Source organism: Vidua macroura, chromosome 18 (genome assembly GCF_024509145.1).
Source record: "Vidua macroura isolate BioBank_ID:100142 chromosome 18, ASM2450914v1, whole genome shotgun sequence".
Classification (NCBI taxonomy): domain Eukaryota; kingdom Metazoa; phylum Chordata; class Aves; order Passeriformes; family Viduidae; genus Vidua; species Vidua macroura.
In genome coordinates, this window is record NC_071588.1 from 379,314 (window position 1) to 396,031 (window position 16,718).

A 16,718-nucleotide genomic window follows, 5' to 3' on the forward strand; every position below is an offset into this window, starting at 1 on the left:
AAAGGCACAAAAATAGGATCAGGCCAATACTTCTGTTGCACACACCTGTAGTACAGCAATGCTCCCTGCCCTGGGGCTGAGGGTATCCAGGTGTGTGAGCAGTAGCAGCACACCTGTTTGGACCTCCTGCAGCCGGGGCAGTTCTGATATGATTTTATTTCCTATGAAACAGCAAAAATACTGGTATTGCAAAAAAAGGTCTTCTTAACCGTCTGAATTGTTGCAGGTTCTACTTACAGGATCTTACTGCAGGCTTTTTAATTCATCTGCCCCCCAAAATTCCATTTTTTTTATCACCTTCAGCCTTTGCCAGTCTGGAGTTTTCCTTATTACACGTATCTGCTCAAAGTAATAAGTGTAGAAATTGCTTTTAATGTCATAACATTAAAAATAGATATACTGATCCCTGCTGAAAGTCACATTATTTTTAATTGTCTGACTTGCAGGGGATCAATAGCCTGGGAACCTGTGAGTAGCATGGACAATTCATTCTTCACACTGTTCAAGAGCTGTGGAGTTAATTCTGTATGTGGCAAGTTTGTCAAATTAACAGATTCTTCAGTTTTGTTCTGGCTGCTGCTAGGGATAAGTAAATAAAGATGGAAAATCCATCCAGCTCACCAGGAACTGACTCCAGCCTTGGACAGGTTGCAGCCACAGAAGTGGGTGATGATGGCTTTTACAGTGAAAGCTGTAAACCAGATTTTGTGGTGCACAAGATTTCTTGGTGGAGCCCCCAGGTTCCTGTGTGTGCCAGTTCTGCTGAGTTCCTGCACAGAGGAGCTGAATTCACATTAACAGGGTCTGGCTGACACTCCAGATTCTGTGCTGAGCACAAGAACACAGCAGACCAACAGACCACTGTGCACCATGTGACAACAGAAGTTCCCCAAGCAAGTGTACCCTCATACACTGCGTGTTAGCAACAGGGAGTAGTGAATTTACTCTGCAGAGTAACTATGTGATAAATAATTTCAGTCCTTTAGTTAGTCACTGTAAAGAAGCTCCATAAATAATTACTGATTTACTGACAGCAATTTAGTTGGTCTAAGAACCCAAGATTAATAGCACATTCTGCTTGTTCTCTGGAATAATAGTTTAGGTGCAATTTCTAAACATTATATATCTTTATCTTGGACTCTGATAAGTGTCAGCTAATCCTGAGCAAAGGAGCTAAGAAAGTGCAGCTAAAATGGAGATTTCTTTAATCTCAATAAATCTCTTTCCCTTACTGCCTTTATTTCACCATAGTCAGGTTTCTAGTGAGGCAATCTTAATTTATTAGTTTAATCTGGGAAATTAGTTGCTGTAGGTTTTGGTTGTATAGATCAATGGACAATAAAAAACATTTTGACTTGAGTGAGATTTCTTTTCCTTTTGCAGGGATGCAAAGAGAATACTGAAATATTTTAGACCATTATTGTTTCAGAGACTAAAATTCAAATACTAAAGAAATATTTCTCTGAAATCTCTGGTAAAGGGAAATCTGTTGCTGTTGAGCAATAGCTGTCTGCAACTGTGTAAAGACATAACACATTAAAAGTTTAAAAAAGTAACAACTGTTATGTTAGAAGTAGCCCCTCCCCCCAATATTATTATAAATTGTGTTTTAAAGAAAGAGAAATGGAAGTATTTTTGAAAGTTTCTAGCTGATTTGGGAATCTAAGTCACATCATTGGTGACGTGGGACCGAAGCCACATAGTTGTACCTTCAAAAATATTTGTTGAAAGTAATTGGACCATAGCCACTATTTGAACATTTTTCTAGGTCTCATTTGCATTTGAGGAGTTAAGGATGTTTTAATGTCTGTGCCACCATGATTTAGACTTTAAGACCTGCTCAAATGCCTTTTACTACTTGGCCTTCCAGCTGCCCAGTCACTCATGAAAGCAGGATTTAGCTGTTCAACTCCTTTAGACCTTGTGGTGATTAGTGCAATGGCAAGAGAAAAATTAGAGCTGGCTGCGTAAACACAGAGCTAAGTACTCAGCAGCATATTACAAAATAGGTTAGGCTTGAATTCAGGATAAGCAAAAACCACAAAAGTGCTCACGGTGTTTATTGAATGAGGCCCAATTAGTGTACAGAGAAAGTAACCAAATGCCTTTATCCTTGTGCAAATGGAGAATCAGTCTCTGCTCTTATGCTGTTCTGAAATGGGAAGCACCTGCAGGAGAAAAGATCAGGCCAGAAGGGAATGCTCTGCCTGTGGGGTGTGACAGCTCCTGTGCTCCTGAGCAGCCAGTGCCACCAGCTGCCACTGCCACCTCTCCGTGGCTGCTTTGAAGGCACGAGCCCTTCGTGCCCTGCACTGGAGCTCTCAGAGCCCCCGAGCAGCCCAGGCTGGTCCTGTGCTCCCTCTTGGAGCAGCTGGAAGAGCCAAAGCCAGCACAGCCAGCAGCTCCTGGTGCTGATGGTCCTGGCTGCTCCTGCCTGCCTGGGAGAAGGGCATTGAGCCTAACGAGCTGTTTGCTCTTTGCCTCGATAACAAAGAGATTTTAGATTGTTCTTTTAATATTTGGATGTTTGCAGCGTTCTGCTTTTCCTCTGAAGGGCTCTGTGGGATTGGCAGGGCACCTTCACTTGGCTTTTTTAAAAAAGGTTGCATCTAGGTTGCATCTCTGTACGCTTGTGTTGGCAGGGTAACAGGGTATTTACTTCTTTTCCCATTTCTTTAGTTTAAAACAGAGATGAAAATCAGTGACTTGTTTAATGGGCTGAAAAATCTCCACTGCTACTCTGGTACTGGACTGCTGTGTACCTTGTGTTGTTTTGTTTCAAGTTAGGGCATTTTCCCTGAAAGATAATTTTCTTCATCATGGAATGCAGTACGAGGTAGAGGTTGCACTTCAGAGGTTCAGAGGTTGCACTGGTTATAAAACAGTTTTTTCACCTCACTGTTTCCATTTTTCCTGGAAATGTCCCTTATGTATTCATTAGAGAGACAATGGATCAGTGTGGCACAGATTTGGAATAAGATTCACACCAGGAGATGTGAAAAGACAATATTGAGATAGAGAATGGAATTCTTTTCATATATGGGAGAGAAATACTCTGAAGACACAGTATCTGTTTTGGATTTCCACAAATAGTTTTCTTCCTCTTACATTTCCATTCTGAGATTACATCTCAGTAGAAAAATCTTGTATTTTTTCTTTTTTGAAGTGAAATGGCATGTACACTAAACTGCTGTCTTAAACAGTAATGACTTTCTCAGGACTCCTTGCTGGTAGCTAGTGAACCACAAATATATCCCGAGATGAACAATTTAAACAAAAAGTAGCACATCATTTACTTGAACTCAGCAGCAAACTTTGATTGAAGAGGGTCTGTATCTGTATTTGCTCCCCAAGAACATTTAGTGTTTGACCTAAACACAGAAAGTAGGCAGGAAAGTGTGGGGTGATTTATTCCAATATGGCTTTCTTTCTTTTGCCAGAAGCCAAATTTGATGCACATATTTCTAGTTCATCATGAGTTCTATCAAGTGAGGAAACAGACCCAACAAGTGACTAAATATTTTCTAGCTGGCACTATGTATAACCTACTGCAATATTCCATTTTTGTAAGTCTTCAATATTCTTGCAGTTAATTACAGTTACTTGACTCATACAACTAAAAATTACATGGGAATGGCAAACTGTGAACATTTGTGACAGGATTTCAGCAGACAGTCTGAACACCAGTAGTTACTCTGAAGGAGTTAATAAATGTCAGTGTCTCAGTCAGTTCCAGAATAAGACCTGACATAAACCCTACTGAATTGATTGGAAGTCTTCCAACAAATTGACTCCATTAGGCTTCAAATTGGAGGGTTTATCTACTAAAATGGGATGGTATTCAGTTGTTTGTACTGTTTGTAGCATACTATCAATTGTAATATTTTTATCTTTGAATCATATCAATGTTCATATTTATCCAAAATGTCTGTAGCCTTCCTGTGAGAGAAATCTTTCAGTCCTGAAACTTCCTGTCCTGTAAACAGTTAGTACCAAGTTGTGACAGCCTGATGGCAACTTGTGTTTTTCTGCTTCACCATCTTCTGTTTAGCTGGAAGATAAGTGAGACAAGAAAATTAAAAGTAATGAAGATGTGAGGCAGCCAAAACAGCTCAGATTTTCAGATCACACATTTTAAGGTGTATAGACATACTAATATATACCTATGTGCATACAGAAATCTCTTAGGAGTGGCAGGCTTGCATCTGACTCAGAATTTGACTTATAGCTGGGAAACAGGAGTTCACCTGAAATAGACAACGGAGGTTACATTAAATCAATAGAAAATGTAGGGCCTAACTAAAAAAATCCAGCATATTTTAACAAAAGTCAAGTGTATTTCTCAGTTGTCTGGCCAGCTTTTATCAAGTTCATTACTCTCTCCTGATTAAATCTTTTCTAATGATTTCTGCCTGAATGAGGAGCAGAGAAATGGTAGTCACCAATCACTCCTTAGACAGACTCTGACAGCAGTGTATATGACTCATTTCTGTTCAGCTGGGTCTAACTCTTTAATTCTTCTTAACGAGAAGCAAAAGGGTTCCATCAGCAACAAATACCCTGAGGGTGTAAATTCTGAGGGAAACTTCTGCTATGTTATAGCTGGCAGTAATTAGAAGATTGGAAAAAATTGTTCCAAGTTTATCAGGCATACATGTAATAGTGAATAAAGGGAACCAGGGTAATAATACTAAACATTTAAGTCCATTTGTCTCACAGAATTTATTTATCTAGAGGAGAATAAAAGGCAACTTTTGCCTCCTTGGTGTGTTTTCTCTCACCTGAAAATGAGTCATGGGCACCTTTTGGCCTGAGCAGAGTGACTTACAGGAAGAGTACCCTCGTCAATAGGTACAAAAGCTTTTGTGATGCAGTCAAACTTCCAGTCAAAGTTACAGCAAATTTTCATTTTATCCAGAAGATTCTGTTCCATTCTAGCCCCAGTCCTGGCATGGTGCTCGTGCCTGTACCTGACACTGCCCTTTGCTCATCTCTGCAGGCTCAGGTGCCTCTGCTCCAGCCTGGAGAGTGGATTGGGCTGCTGTGTGTCTGTCTCAGCATCACAGGGCTCGAAGGATTCATCCTTCTCCAGGCAGCAATCCTTGGGAGAGAGGGAAGGGAAGGGAAACAGCCCCTTGAGTAAACCTGTGCTTACAGAAAATGGAACGTGCTGACCTTCCCTCAGCTTGGCTTTCACATAGGAGGGAGGGAAAATGATTCCTTTCTCCCCAGTCACCTTTCACTTCTTATTTTCCTCTTTTATCTACTTTTCCTCATGAGGCTGATCGTAAATGTTGTCTTTTCTGACAGAGAATTGGGCTGCTCTGGGCAAGATAACAAACATGTGCTCTTTTTGCCACTTTCCTTATATAAAATAACTTTTCTTATTCTGTTTGCTTTGCTGCCAGTTCTTATCTGGAATTTGGATCATAAACCAGGACTATCTTTCTCCAGGACCACTAAATAATATAATATCTGGTAGATTGTAAGCATTTTTTTAAAAATTTTGTTCTGAATTTTATGATGTTTGAAAATAGATTTGGTAACTATTCATTCCTTATAGAAAAGACAGAAACAAAAGCCCTTTATCTTCTTCATTCCTGGCTGCTATCTTGGCTTGTTTTAAAGTGTTGTCTTTCCCTTCTTTATTGAAAATTGGCTTTTTCTGTTAATACTAGTGTGGGTCAAGGTCTGATCCGAAGTTTACTGCTGTTAGTACCAGAACTTTTGCTGCCATCAAGAGTGTTATTTGTATTTATAATAATAATGAATAGCGTGTAAACACTGCACACAAAACTGCTCAAGAGAATACTTTTCACAGATTAGGGCAGGGTTTACTGTTCTATCTAAATCTCCTGATATCTTCAATTGCTAAAGAGAAGTGCATGAATTTTTTTACTGAGGTGCATGAGGGTTTACTGTCAGGGCTTACTTACTGAGATGCATGAGGGTTTACTGCATTTGTCATCCAGTAGATGCATGTCATGTTGTTGCTGTAGTGCTTGGCTCCTGGAAGAGAATTCCTGGTTGGCTGAGGCACACAGAGGACAGCAGGACAGCAGGACAGCAGGACAGCAGGACACGGGGTCTGTGGCAGCAGCTGAGCCCAGCCGGGGTGGAGGTGCTGGCCTGGCTGCTCCTCTGGGAGCTGTGTCAGAGGAGCCCTGACACAGCCCTCAGGAAGGGCCTCTTTACTTCCCTAGAATGCCAATGAAATTATTCACAAGAAAATCCATTTTAAGTGCTGCTTCCAGTTTGGGTTTCCATGGAGACTGCTGACCTTGTAGGAACAAGGCAGGCTCGGGAAGCAGCCCCTGTCTGGGAATGGGCTGTGGCTGGGATGGAAACACAGCAAATTACAGCTGTGCCCATCTGAGGCAGGCTTTATCCAGATGTTATGAATTTCAGGATCAATTGCCTCCTTCTGCAGATAAATCCTTGATTTGCTGCACCCTTGCAGGTTATGAGACAGCAGAGAAACTAAGTTGGAGAGCAGTGGCAAGAAGCTTTGCAGCAAAGCCTGCCTCGAGCCAAGGGTGGACAGCAGGGCCTGGCCAAGGGCACATTCCCACAGTGCTCTGCTGGCTTGGGGTGCTAAAGGGTGAAATAACCTTAATTATGGGAATCTATTCCCCTGCCCTTGCCTGTGCCCATTGCATGGTGCTGAGAGCAGAGAACTGGGCTCACTTGAGGGGCAAATAATAATAATTACTATTTATTGTTAGAAATTCAAAGCAGCTACTTCTATGTTTGTGCCCTTGCTCTGTCTGTATAGGAGAAATACCTTCTGTAGGAACTGGCATCTTAAGAGCCCCCAAATCCCTCATGTGTCAAATTCAGAGTATAAAAGTAAATAAGGCAGCAAGAGGTGGTGTTCAGCCAGCAGCTGCCATTCCAAACACCAAGCCAGCCCAGAAGGAAGCAGGAGGCTCTCAGAACATGAACCAAAAAGTAGAGGGCAGGTTAGGGCCAGGATCAGAGCCCTCAGGAGGGCTGGGGTTGGTTCTAGCTGCTGCAGAAGTCAGCCAGAGACAGCTCTCAGGTGGCCCCAGCCCCGTAATTTAATTGATGCTAATTCACTGCTCTTCAGGATCTCCTTCACAATGTCTGGAGAGGATGTTTTGAGGAGAACTCTTGGCCAAAGATGGATTTCTGTACGTGAGTGTTTACAAATAAGCTGCTAACCCCCCGGGCTTTAGAAATAGCCACAAATTCTGTTGTTCACAGAACCTCAGTCCCCCAGCCAGGCAAAGCAGTGCCCTGAGCCCATGTTACAGGAGAAAAGGAAAATGCAGATTGCAGAAAGGGACATTTACAGTATCTGAGGGAAGTTCTGGCAAGACCGAGTAAGAAGGGCCTGAGGAGTTAAATGAACTGAAAAGGTATTTATGGGAAGGGAAGGGAAGGGAAGTAATCAGCTTAACAGAATGAAGAGGGAGCAGGACCTGTGAACATATTTGATTGCCAGGAACAAAGCCCAGCTGCCTTTCACATCCCAGACAAACACAGTTTGACTTGCAATTGCATTCATTTTATAAAACCCACCATCTGTAGGGAGAGAAAGCAGAAGGTCGAAGTGGAGGTAACATAACCTCTTCCCTACGCCAGTCCCAAAAATTAATCCTGCAAAAGCAGCAACCTGTAGACCATGTAGGAGGCAATTGCCTGTATTTTGTGACATCTGTTCTAGTCTCACTTGAATAGATAATGCCAGACAGGTGAAACAGAGAAGTTAGGGGAATGACTACACAAGAGACAAAAAACAAAATCGTTCTTAAAGGATTGTGGGAGGCATCTAGTGGTAGTGATGCACTTAAAGAATGTTAATTGCCAAATAGATAACTGGAATTTGAGAGTTTGAAATGTGCTTATTTTTAAATGTCATGGAAGGTCAGCTCTAAGTTCTTCCTTTCTCACTGGGAAGGTGCAATGTCTCACAAATTATAGTGCACACAAAGAAAGCAGAGTTGAGCTGCTTTGTGCTTCCCAGTGTGCATTTCTTGTGGTGTCATTACCGAGGCTGTTATCTGAAAAAAATAGCTCTATGAAATGAAAAGCTCTGATATGGAGGAAGAAGATTATCTCTCTTTCCTTGTTAAATGACTGCACTGATGCACAGCCAGAAGGGACTGTGTTTTTCTTGCAGTTAGATGTTCACAGGACCAAACATTTTCCTAATGAGAAGACGTTATTAGAAGCTGCTGTGCACAACGTTTGTTGTTGGTCATTATGAGTTATGGGCAACGTGAGAGCTGCAGGGAAGAGTTTCAGGGAGTTTGCAGACACATGTGAGCTCTGCAGATGGATTCAGGTGAGGAACCTTGCTGCAGGCTGAATGCAAAGCTGCTGCTTTCAGTCCTGGAAGCAGGACTAAAGGCCTTGTCCTTGCCTCGGGCTTTCTTAGAGCTGCCTTAGGCAAAGCTCTCTTGCTGTGCCAGCACGTGTGGGGACTTTGTGACACCCCTGGGCTCTGCCCCAGCCCCAGAACAAAGCTGTGGCTGCAGCAAGTGCTGGGCTTCAGGCTCCTCCTGCCCACTCCTTTCATGGCTCTAGGCTGATGAGAGACTGAAAATAAGTGTGATTTCAGAAGTTTGTTTGGCTTGAACTGCTGTGGATTCAAAGAGAAATTATTCATAGCAGTGGCTCTTTTGAAGTCATAGCACAACTATTACCCTTTCTGTCCAGTGAAATGCTCTTAAGTGGCTCCCCTGATCCAAATAATCTCTGCTCTTAAGACAGCAGAGCACAGCAGGAGTTATTTTCTTCTGCAGCACAAATGTATCCTGCATTGGGTGTCCGAGGCAGACTATTCAGCAAGTATAAAACAGGAACTGAATTTGACAGAAATGCCTTCAGACAGCCAGAAAGCATCTTTCACACTGTTTTTCCATCTATGTCATAGAACTGAATGCAGAAATCCAGATTTGTGACACTCTGGGTGATTCCTGCTCCCCTACTGAAAAAAATAGAAGAAAACCCTGCCCTGCTGCACTGGGGTGGCTTTTTGTGTGTGACAAATGCACTGGCATCTCTTCTCTGTGGTTATTCACTTTATCCTCAGTGGGTCTGGGGGAGAGAAAGCACCTTGGGAGCTGTGGAAAGCAGCAGCAGCTGCACTGCAGGGAGGGGACCAAGGCAGGGGACAGTCCTGGCTCTGCAGCCGTGCTCTGGCCTGCAGCATTCCAGGGGTGCACATTCCACCTCCTGTGCTCTGTGCTCTGGCCTGCAGCATTCCAGGGGTGCACATTCCACCTCCTGTGCTCTGCCCTGCAGCATTCCAGGGGTGCACATTCCACCTCCTGTGCTCTGTGCTCTGGCCTGCAGCATTCCAGGGGTGCACATTCCACCTCCTGTGCTCTGTGCTCTGGCCTGCAGCATTCCAGGGGTGCACATTCCACCTCCTGTGCTCTGTGCTCTGCCCTGCAGCATTCCAGGGGTGCACATTCCACCTCCTGTGCTCTGTGCTCTGCCCTGCAGCATTCCAGGGGTGCACATTCCACCTCCTGTGCTCTGCCCTGCAGCATTCCAGGGGTGCACATTCCACCTCCTGTGCTCTGGCCTGCAGCATTCCAGGGGTGCACATTCCACCTCCTGTGCTCTGCCCTGCAGCATTCCAGGGGTGCACATTCCACCTCCCCTGAGGCAATCTCTGCCTGCAGCTGGGAGAAGTTACTCCTGAAGAGGATATAAGCAGTGAAATACCAAATAATGGCTAGTCTGGCTTTTAAGGACTAATTCTGGGATACTTTTTGCATGCTTTATCTTGGTTTGACAGGTAAACAGTCAATGTGTTCCACTGACTACACATCGGAGATTTTAATGCATAATACACAATCTAAATGGACAATGTTCAGCTCACCACAGATATTTTTTTTATCAATTATGCTCTTTGCTGCTGCTGCAAAAAGCTGTCCATGCAAAGATTCACAGCTTAGCAGCTTCAGAGCCTTAAGCATCCCACACAGTCTCCAAAACAGAGGGTGAAAGGCCCACAGGCTGGGGTGAGGACTGAGCTTTGCCTTTTTTCCTCTATAAACACATGCTCATGGATTCCCCTGTCATTTTTTTCTTTCCTTTTAGAGATGGCAAAATATGACAAATTAGTGATACATGACTGGCTAAGTGAGAAGACATCACATCACAGAAGAGTCACATTTAGTTGACCTGTGCAGAACCTGAAACAAAAATACCTGATGGAAACATTCTACGATCAACATAACACGAATTGTAAGTTGTCTAAAACCTACTATATAAGGCTCAAGTTCTCCAAGAAGCATTTGATATTTGCCTAATTTGGGATACTTTTAGAGGGTAAAAACCTTGGTTTTGTTTTATTCTGCATTTTCCTCCAGAATATTATGAGCATGAACTAAAACTAGGGGTTTGCAATGGCAGAGTTGCTAACTGTGCTGCAGTTTTGGTGTGGTTTTCTGTGTGTATGTGTTTTGGTTTGGGTTTTTTGTCTTGAACTGTTTTATTTTTTATTCTCTGTTTGTGAGTAGATATCAGCAAAAGCTTAGCTTGGAGAATGCTTAAAGGAACCATACAGTGCCCAATCAAGCCTGATTTTATTCAGTAACAACAGAAAATAATGGGGGTGAGAGAAAATTTCAGTTTTGCCTTTGGTACGGGTGAATGAGCCAGCCTAAAGCAGCTCTCTGGGGAGCTACCCTGAGCCAAGGGAGCATCCATCAGAGAAGGGGATGGGTGAAGATTCAGGAGCAGAGCTCAGACATCCCCTGGGACCCAATGATTCTGCCCTGTGTCAGCACCTGGTGAGAATGCTGATGTCAGTGGTACATTTAGAGCTGTAATCATCCTTGACAAGATGAAATATGGCCTCTGAATTCCAAGAACATATGGGATTATTGAGAAGGAAAATGGTGTGAACAAGGGCAATTATAGCAATAACTATCCATGACACACTGCACGGAGTCAGCCAAGCATAACACAGATATAATGAAAATATTTTTAAAGGCAAACATGATGTAAGCCAGTGCCAAAATGATCTAACTTATTATTCTGTCATGAATGATAAATGTTAATAACCTCTGTGTTTCATAAAATAGCAAGAAAGCTTTCTTTTATGTATGACTTGCTACATGATTTTAAAGGATACAAAGGGAAGAAGGTTTATTGAAAGAGGATGAAAACCCCTTCTCATCTAAATTGTAATCTTTAATTTTTCAGCATATAATTGCTCTTGTTATTTTTCCACACCTCACCACATCTGCATACCTATGCAGCACAGAGGAGGCAGCTGGCAGTCTGTTAATCATCACAGAACCAGCTCTAACCTTGAAAACGAGCTGCAGGACTGCATCCCTGTGAGGGGGCTGAGGAGACAGAGATGTGACATTTCTGGACTTGCATTAACATTGTCAGATAAAAGTGTAAGAGGAATAAAGTTTTCATACAAGAAGTGCTAGTTAAAAACCCATCACTTCTGACCTGCTGTGGACTGAAACCATTCCCAGAGCCAAAACTTCAGTCACAGCCACTCAGGCAAGGCCTGACCCTGGCTCTGCTCTGGTTGTTCTGAATGCCAGAAGTTCTCTTCCTGCAGTTATCCTCTGGGTATAAAGTTTAACAGAAATATTGCCTGCACATTACCTCAGCACCCTGCCAGACAGCAGGTCTCTCACAGGGTGTGTAATTGCTCTGATGCATAATTGCAACAATAGCACTGAAGGGGAACCTTCATTGTTGTGCTGTTGTTTACAATCCATACCCATAGCAAAAGAAGCATTTTAACAAATACAAAGTCCTTTTAGGAAATTAAGATTTCTTATTTATTTGAGGGGGAAAAACAACAAAACTAAATTATTTTACTAATTACTGGCAAAGTCATTCTTGCTACATTACCTATTTTTAAAACTCACATTTCATTCAATTAAGATTTCATACTGTTGACAAAATGATGCTGTTCAAAAAAAAAAAATTGTAATAGCTGCTATACACAGGCCCATAAATAAACTGAAGATCTTCAAGCTTCAAGAGACTGAGGACAGAAAGAGATTGTTTAAAGATTCATTTGAGCATTTCTTATTCAGTACATTCGCTGCATTCAGTACCAAGAAAAACACTTTGAATCAAACAAAAAGAATGGATATCGATGGCAACAGAACACATTTGTACTTTGTGGGGATTTTCACCAGTTTATCAAAACCAGAAGGAGCCCCATGCCCAATGCAGTGTGATAAATTCAGTGCTCCAAACCTCATGGGCCATGAACAAAATAAAACTGCTTCATCCCCAGCCCCGTCCACCAGGTGCAGCAGGACCCTGCATGCACAGAGGATCCCATCCAGGAGACACAGGGCCACCAGTGCTCCCTCACAGCACTGCCCCGTCCCCTTCTGAAGTGTAAAACCAAACATGCCTCCATGCTGGCTTTAACTTTGGTGAACAATTTTAAACCAGAGCATACCTGGATGAAAAACTGACTTAGCCCTTCGTGCCACTGCCATTTTGCAGTGTCTCTTGTTGGGGTTTTTTCCAAAGGGACCTTGGTTGGTCACAAAATGACCAATACAGCACAGGAGGAAATGCAGGTAACAAAAATTGTGCAGAGGGGAATAATCTTAAAAATTAAGATTTTAAAAAAAACAAAAAAAAAAAAAAACAAACCAAAAAAACCCCCAAACTTTTATATGCTGTCTGGTTCATTCACAGAACTTTGTGCTATAATACAATGATTAGAAAATTATCAAGGAGGGTTTCAATCTATATTTGTGGTCACAGTATAAAAAAACCAAAAACAAACCAAAGAAACAAACCAAAACCAAAAGAACTCATATGGTCCAGTATAAAAAATATGCCTAAATACATTGTCTGCACACAATACAAACTCTGAACACTGTTATCACAGAACTCTTCTATTCCATCTCCTCTGTACATTCCAAGGGCTCTGTCTACACGGTCTTTCAGGGAAAAAAATCATTTTTCAGGCCAAGAAAAGACCAAATATTTGCACAGCTGTAAGACAGAGCAGTGCAGAAAAGGCTAGGAGAAAACCATACAGAAAAGCCAAAATAAAGACACAGCCATGTACATATTTAGCTTTTACTGACCCTGTGTTTGGAGTTAGCTGTCAAGGACCGGAGTTATTTAGCATTAGGAAACATGAGATTAAAGCCCGTGGATTTCATGCCTGTAAATGTGTGATGTGCAGTTCTGCTGTGTTCCAGCTGCAGGAATCCAGCATAGATCTGGTGCAACTAAAATGATTTCTGTAGAATGTTTTGAGCTGTAAGCTCAACAGGCTTGGGTGGACTCTGGGCTTCCAGTTTGGGGATCACACCAACAGGTGTGGGAAGGGGAAAAGGCAGGAAAGATTGGGCCAAACTGAAATAGATCTTTTTTTTTAGTGCGGGAGGGAAAGAGGGACAAAACTTGGTTTGGATCAAACAGAAATTAAATGCATTGAGTTTTTCTAAACTTTAAATTCCATGCCTTTTGTTTTAAACACTTCACTAAATTCAGTCATAATTGGTGGGTATTTCCTGTTCCCTAAAGATCAATTTACTTTCATTTTACTTTTTGATAAATTTACTATGCTATAGAAATTTCCACTCTGCACATTAGAGTGTAAATATCTTTTCTCTTGGAAACAAAAAACATTGGGACCAGGAATGGTCTGAGCTGCTGAATACACAAACATTTAATTAAGGCTAAAAAAACCCAACACAAAACATCTTATGAAGAGGTGAGGTTGAAGAGTTGCCTATTTTCTGCCTGTTGCAGTACTTTGGTAGCCCAGTGGATCAGGCCAGTGAATTACCTGCTGATCTCTGCAGAGCAGTGCTGAGGGAGGGCTGCTGCACACAGGGGAGAGCTGGGATCAGGAGCTGTGGCTGCAAAGCCACTCTGTGGAGGGGCCTCACCTCTGGAAGTCTCTGGAGAGGCTCTGGAGTCTGGATGTCTCTGGAGACCCTGGATGCTGAGTAAGGCCCAGAGCAGGGCTCTGACCTCTGCCAGGGCTTCAGCTCTGCTTGGCTCCAGCTGGGAAGGTGCACATTTGGCACAGCTGGGGTAGCCTTGCCTCGCACTCCAAACACCACTCTGAGAGCCTACAAAACACTGCTCAGAAGAAAAATTACAATGGTTTTCTTCCTCCTTAAAGATAGTTCATAGCAGTACTAAAGCAGAAGCTACTAAATGCTGAGCAGAGTCTGAAACCACAAAAGAGACTGCAGAGACCTGTTTAAAGCTGTCTGCAGGAAACAATACATAGACTCATTTGTAGGCTGGCTGTCTTCACAGTATATCAGTGTCCTAATCTTTGTGGCAGGAATTCAGTGTCTCGAAATGACCAGTAAAAGGAGCAAGGTAAGTCACAGCGCCAGGGCTTGGTTTCTAGAAGCCACAGTGAGTTTGCACAATGCACTCAATGGAGACTTGTTGATTGAATAACGTGTATGGCAATGTGTCAGCAGACACAGATCAGCAACAGAGGGGCTCTGGGCTGCTCTAGGACAACCACAGCCAGTTTTGCCTCTGATGATAACAGGGCAACAGGAAGAGCTAAAATACTACCAGGCCACATCCAGGAGATCTGCACCTTACAGGTGCTGTTTATGTGTTTATTAGCTTTGATAATCCACACCCACTTTGGGAGTGGGGTAGCTGGAACCTGCTTCTCCCTCAAGTCCTGGCTTCCTTATAGCATCTAGATAAACACCATACTATGCATTTTGCATCAACTTCACTTTGATAATTCTGTAAGGTAAAAAATGTAAACAGAGAAAGCACAGCAAGTCTGGAATAGTCTCATTACAACATCACAATTGGAAGCATTTCATTTTAGAGCATAAAAATCCATATTTTCAGAGGTATGTTACTTTCCCTCAGTTCTGGGAGCTGGAATGATTCAGAGAGCAAGAAGCCCTTCTTGCATACCTAGTGTTTTCATCATTGCTGACAAAACCATCCAGTGTATATTTGTGCTGGTCATTTTTACAGATATTGCTAGTAGCCAAGTGCTAGAATGTGTTACAGTTTTGAAGGCAAGCAATGAGGGCTATTTACTCAACAAAACAATGGCAATTCCCAATTCATTAGGCAGTGATTTAAAACCCCAGTTTTCTACTGTTACTAGCAGTGAGAAAAAGCTGGTGGACACGGTGTTGGAGGTCCTGAATGTATGGCTTGATTTTCTCTGAGGAGCTTCTGCTCCTGTCAGACTGCTGATAAATCAATGCGGTTTGCTGAATTGGTGCTTTTATCCCAGGTGTTCAGCTTTGTGGGAGTTGTGCCTGGCCTGTTCCCAGTCATCTGGAAAATAAAATAGCATAGAAAATCGATTTATTTATTTTGCCAAGCCACTCTTGCCTGGATGAAATAAAAGCTTGAAAGCATCTATTTACATTACAGTGTTGTCACAGGGTCTTGAGAACATATGCCATAAAGGATTTTTAAACAGTTATTGCCAGGATCTAAGGTGATTGGCAACGATCACTTAATAACACCTATCACTTCAGATGTCTGGTTCTTTATAAAAAACAAATGTCTTCTGTCTCAAGACAATCTAAGGAGAGCTAGAAAAGGATATTCACGTGCTGGCTTAAGAGCAAGAACGCCCTATCAGAGAGCCACCATCATCAGAGCAATTGCCAAAATGCTGCTGGAATGCAGAAGTCCATTATAATTGGTGGGAATAGCCTTATTGAACCATATCCAGAGCCCATAAAGCTGTTTGCTTTTATTTGATAGCTTCCCAGAAAGCAAAGTTGTGTCCTTTGCTTTCAAAACAGATTTTGAAGCTGCAACTTCATGCTTGCTGGTTCCACCTGTCTGCACCTTGCATTAGGCTGGTACTAAAAATACCCATGGGCCTGCTCTGTTCTTTCCAACAGAATTTAATCTGGAACACTCTCAAATACAGTAGGGGAAAAAAAAGAAAAAAAAAAAAGGAGCAATACTTACAATGTCTGAATTGAAGGGCTTCACATTGATGTTGCGTGTTGAACTACTGGTGAGGGACCAGACCTTGGTTTTGTGCTTAAAGGCAGCTCTAACCTTTGGCAAAAACAGTGAAACCAGTTTAAAAAGTTGTGTTTATTTTCACAGGTGCAGCCTGCAATCATTTCCCCTTTTTCCTTCCTCCACCCAAATGTCACTGTGCTATTAAACAACAAACAATCCACCCCTACACTTTTCTTTGTCTTTATGGACTTTAGACTTGGACACTTTCACATTTTCTAAGTGAATACAGAGCCCCAGGCTGGAGCACGAGGTGCCCCATGCAGGCAGGCTCTCCCTGGGCTTCCCACAGCCCTGACATGTCCAGGTGCCACCAGGACAGTGAGCAGCTGCCAGCCTGTTGTAAACTGAGTCATTTGAAGATGCTGGATGAAACTCCCTGGAGATGGAGCAATATTCTTCACCAAGGGGAAAATCAGCTGCAGAAAGGACAGATGGTGAGACAAGCAGGTGAGATTGGTCAAGGGCTGATGGCTGGAAGTGACTGGTGTGGAGATCAAGGAGAGTTTTTCAGACCATCCTGACCCATTCTCCTGTGATTCTTTATAATACCAGTGCATTTCTGTCTGGGTGCACTGGGAATAAAGCCCTTTTTCACCCAACCACTTCTATACCTAGTCTATGGATGTTTCTTTACAATGTCTGAATTTTACTTCTCAGAAAGAAATTCTCAAGAATCCCTGCTGTTTAGCTAAAGGAGTATTTTAGATATGCACAGCCTATGAAAGAGCCAG

The 16,718-nt window shown here is 42.6% G+C and overlaps 1 protein-coding gene across 2 annotated transcripts in view; it reads right to left on the minus strand.

The window, feature by feature from the left end:
* Positions 1-11,768: 11,768 nt before the first annotated feature.
* The window catches only part of ADGRD1 (adhesion G protein-coupled receptor D1), a 130,183-nt gene continuing 125,233 nt past the window's right edge, over positions 11,769-16,718 (minus strand). For both annotated transcript variants that reach the window (XM_053994106.1, XM_053994105.1), the window contains 2 exons: positions 15,928-16,020; positions 11,769-15,276 (listed from right to left, as the gene is read on the minus strand). In XM_053994106.1, the coding sequence (XP_053850081.1) occupies positions 15,181-15,276; positions 15,928-16,020 (189 nt within the window). In that variant the 3' untranslated portion in view covers positions 11,769-15,180. The remainder of the gene's footprint in view (positions 15,277-15,927; positions 16,021-16,718) is intronic.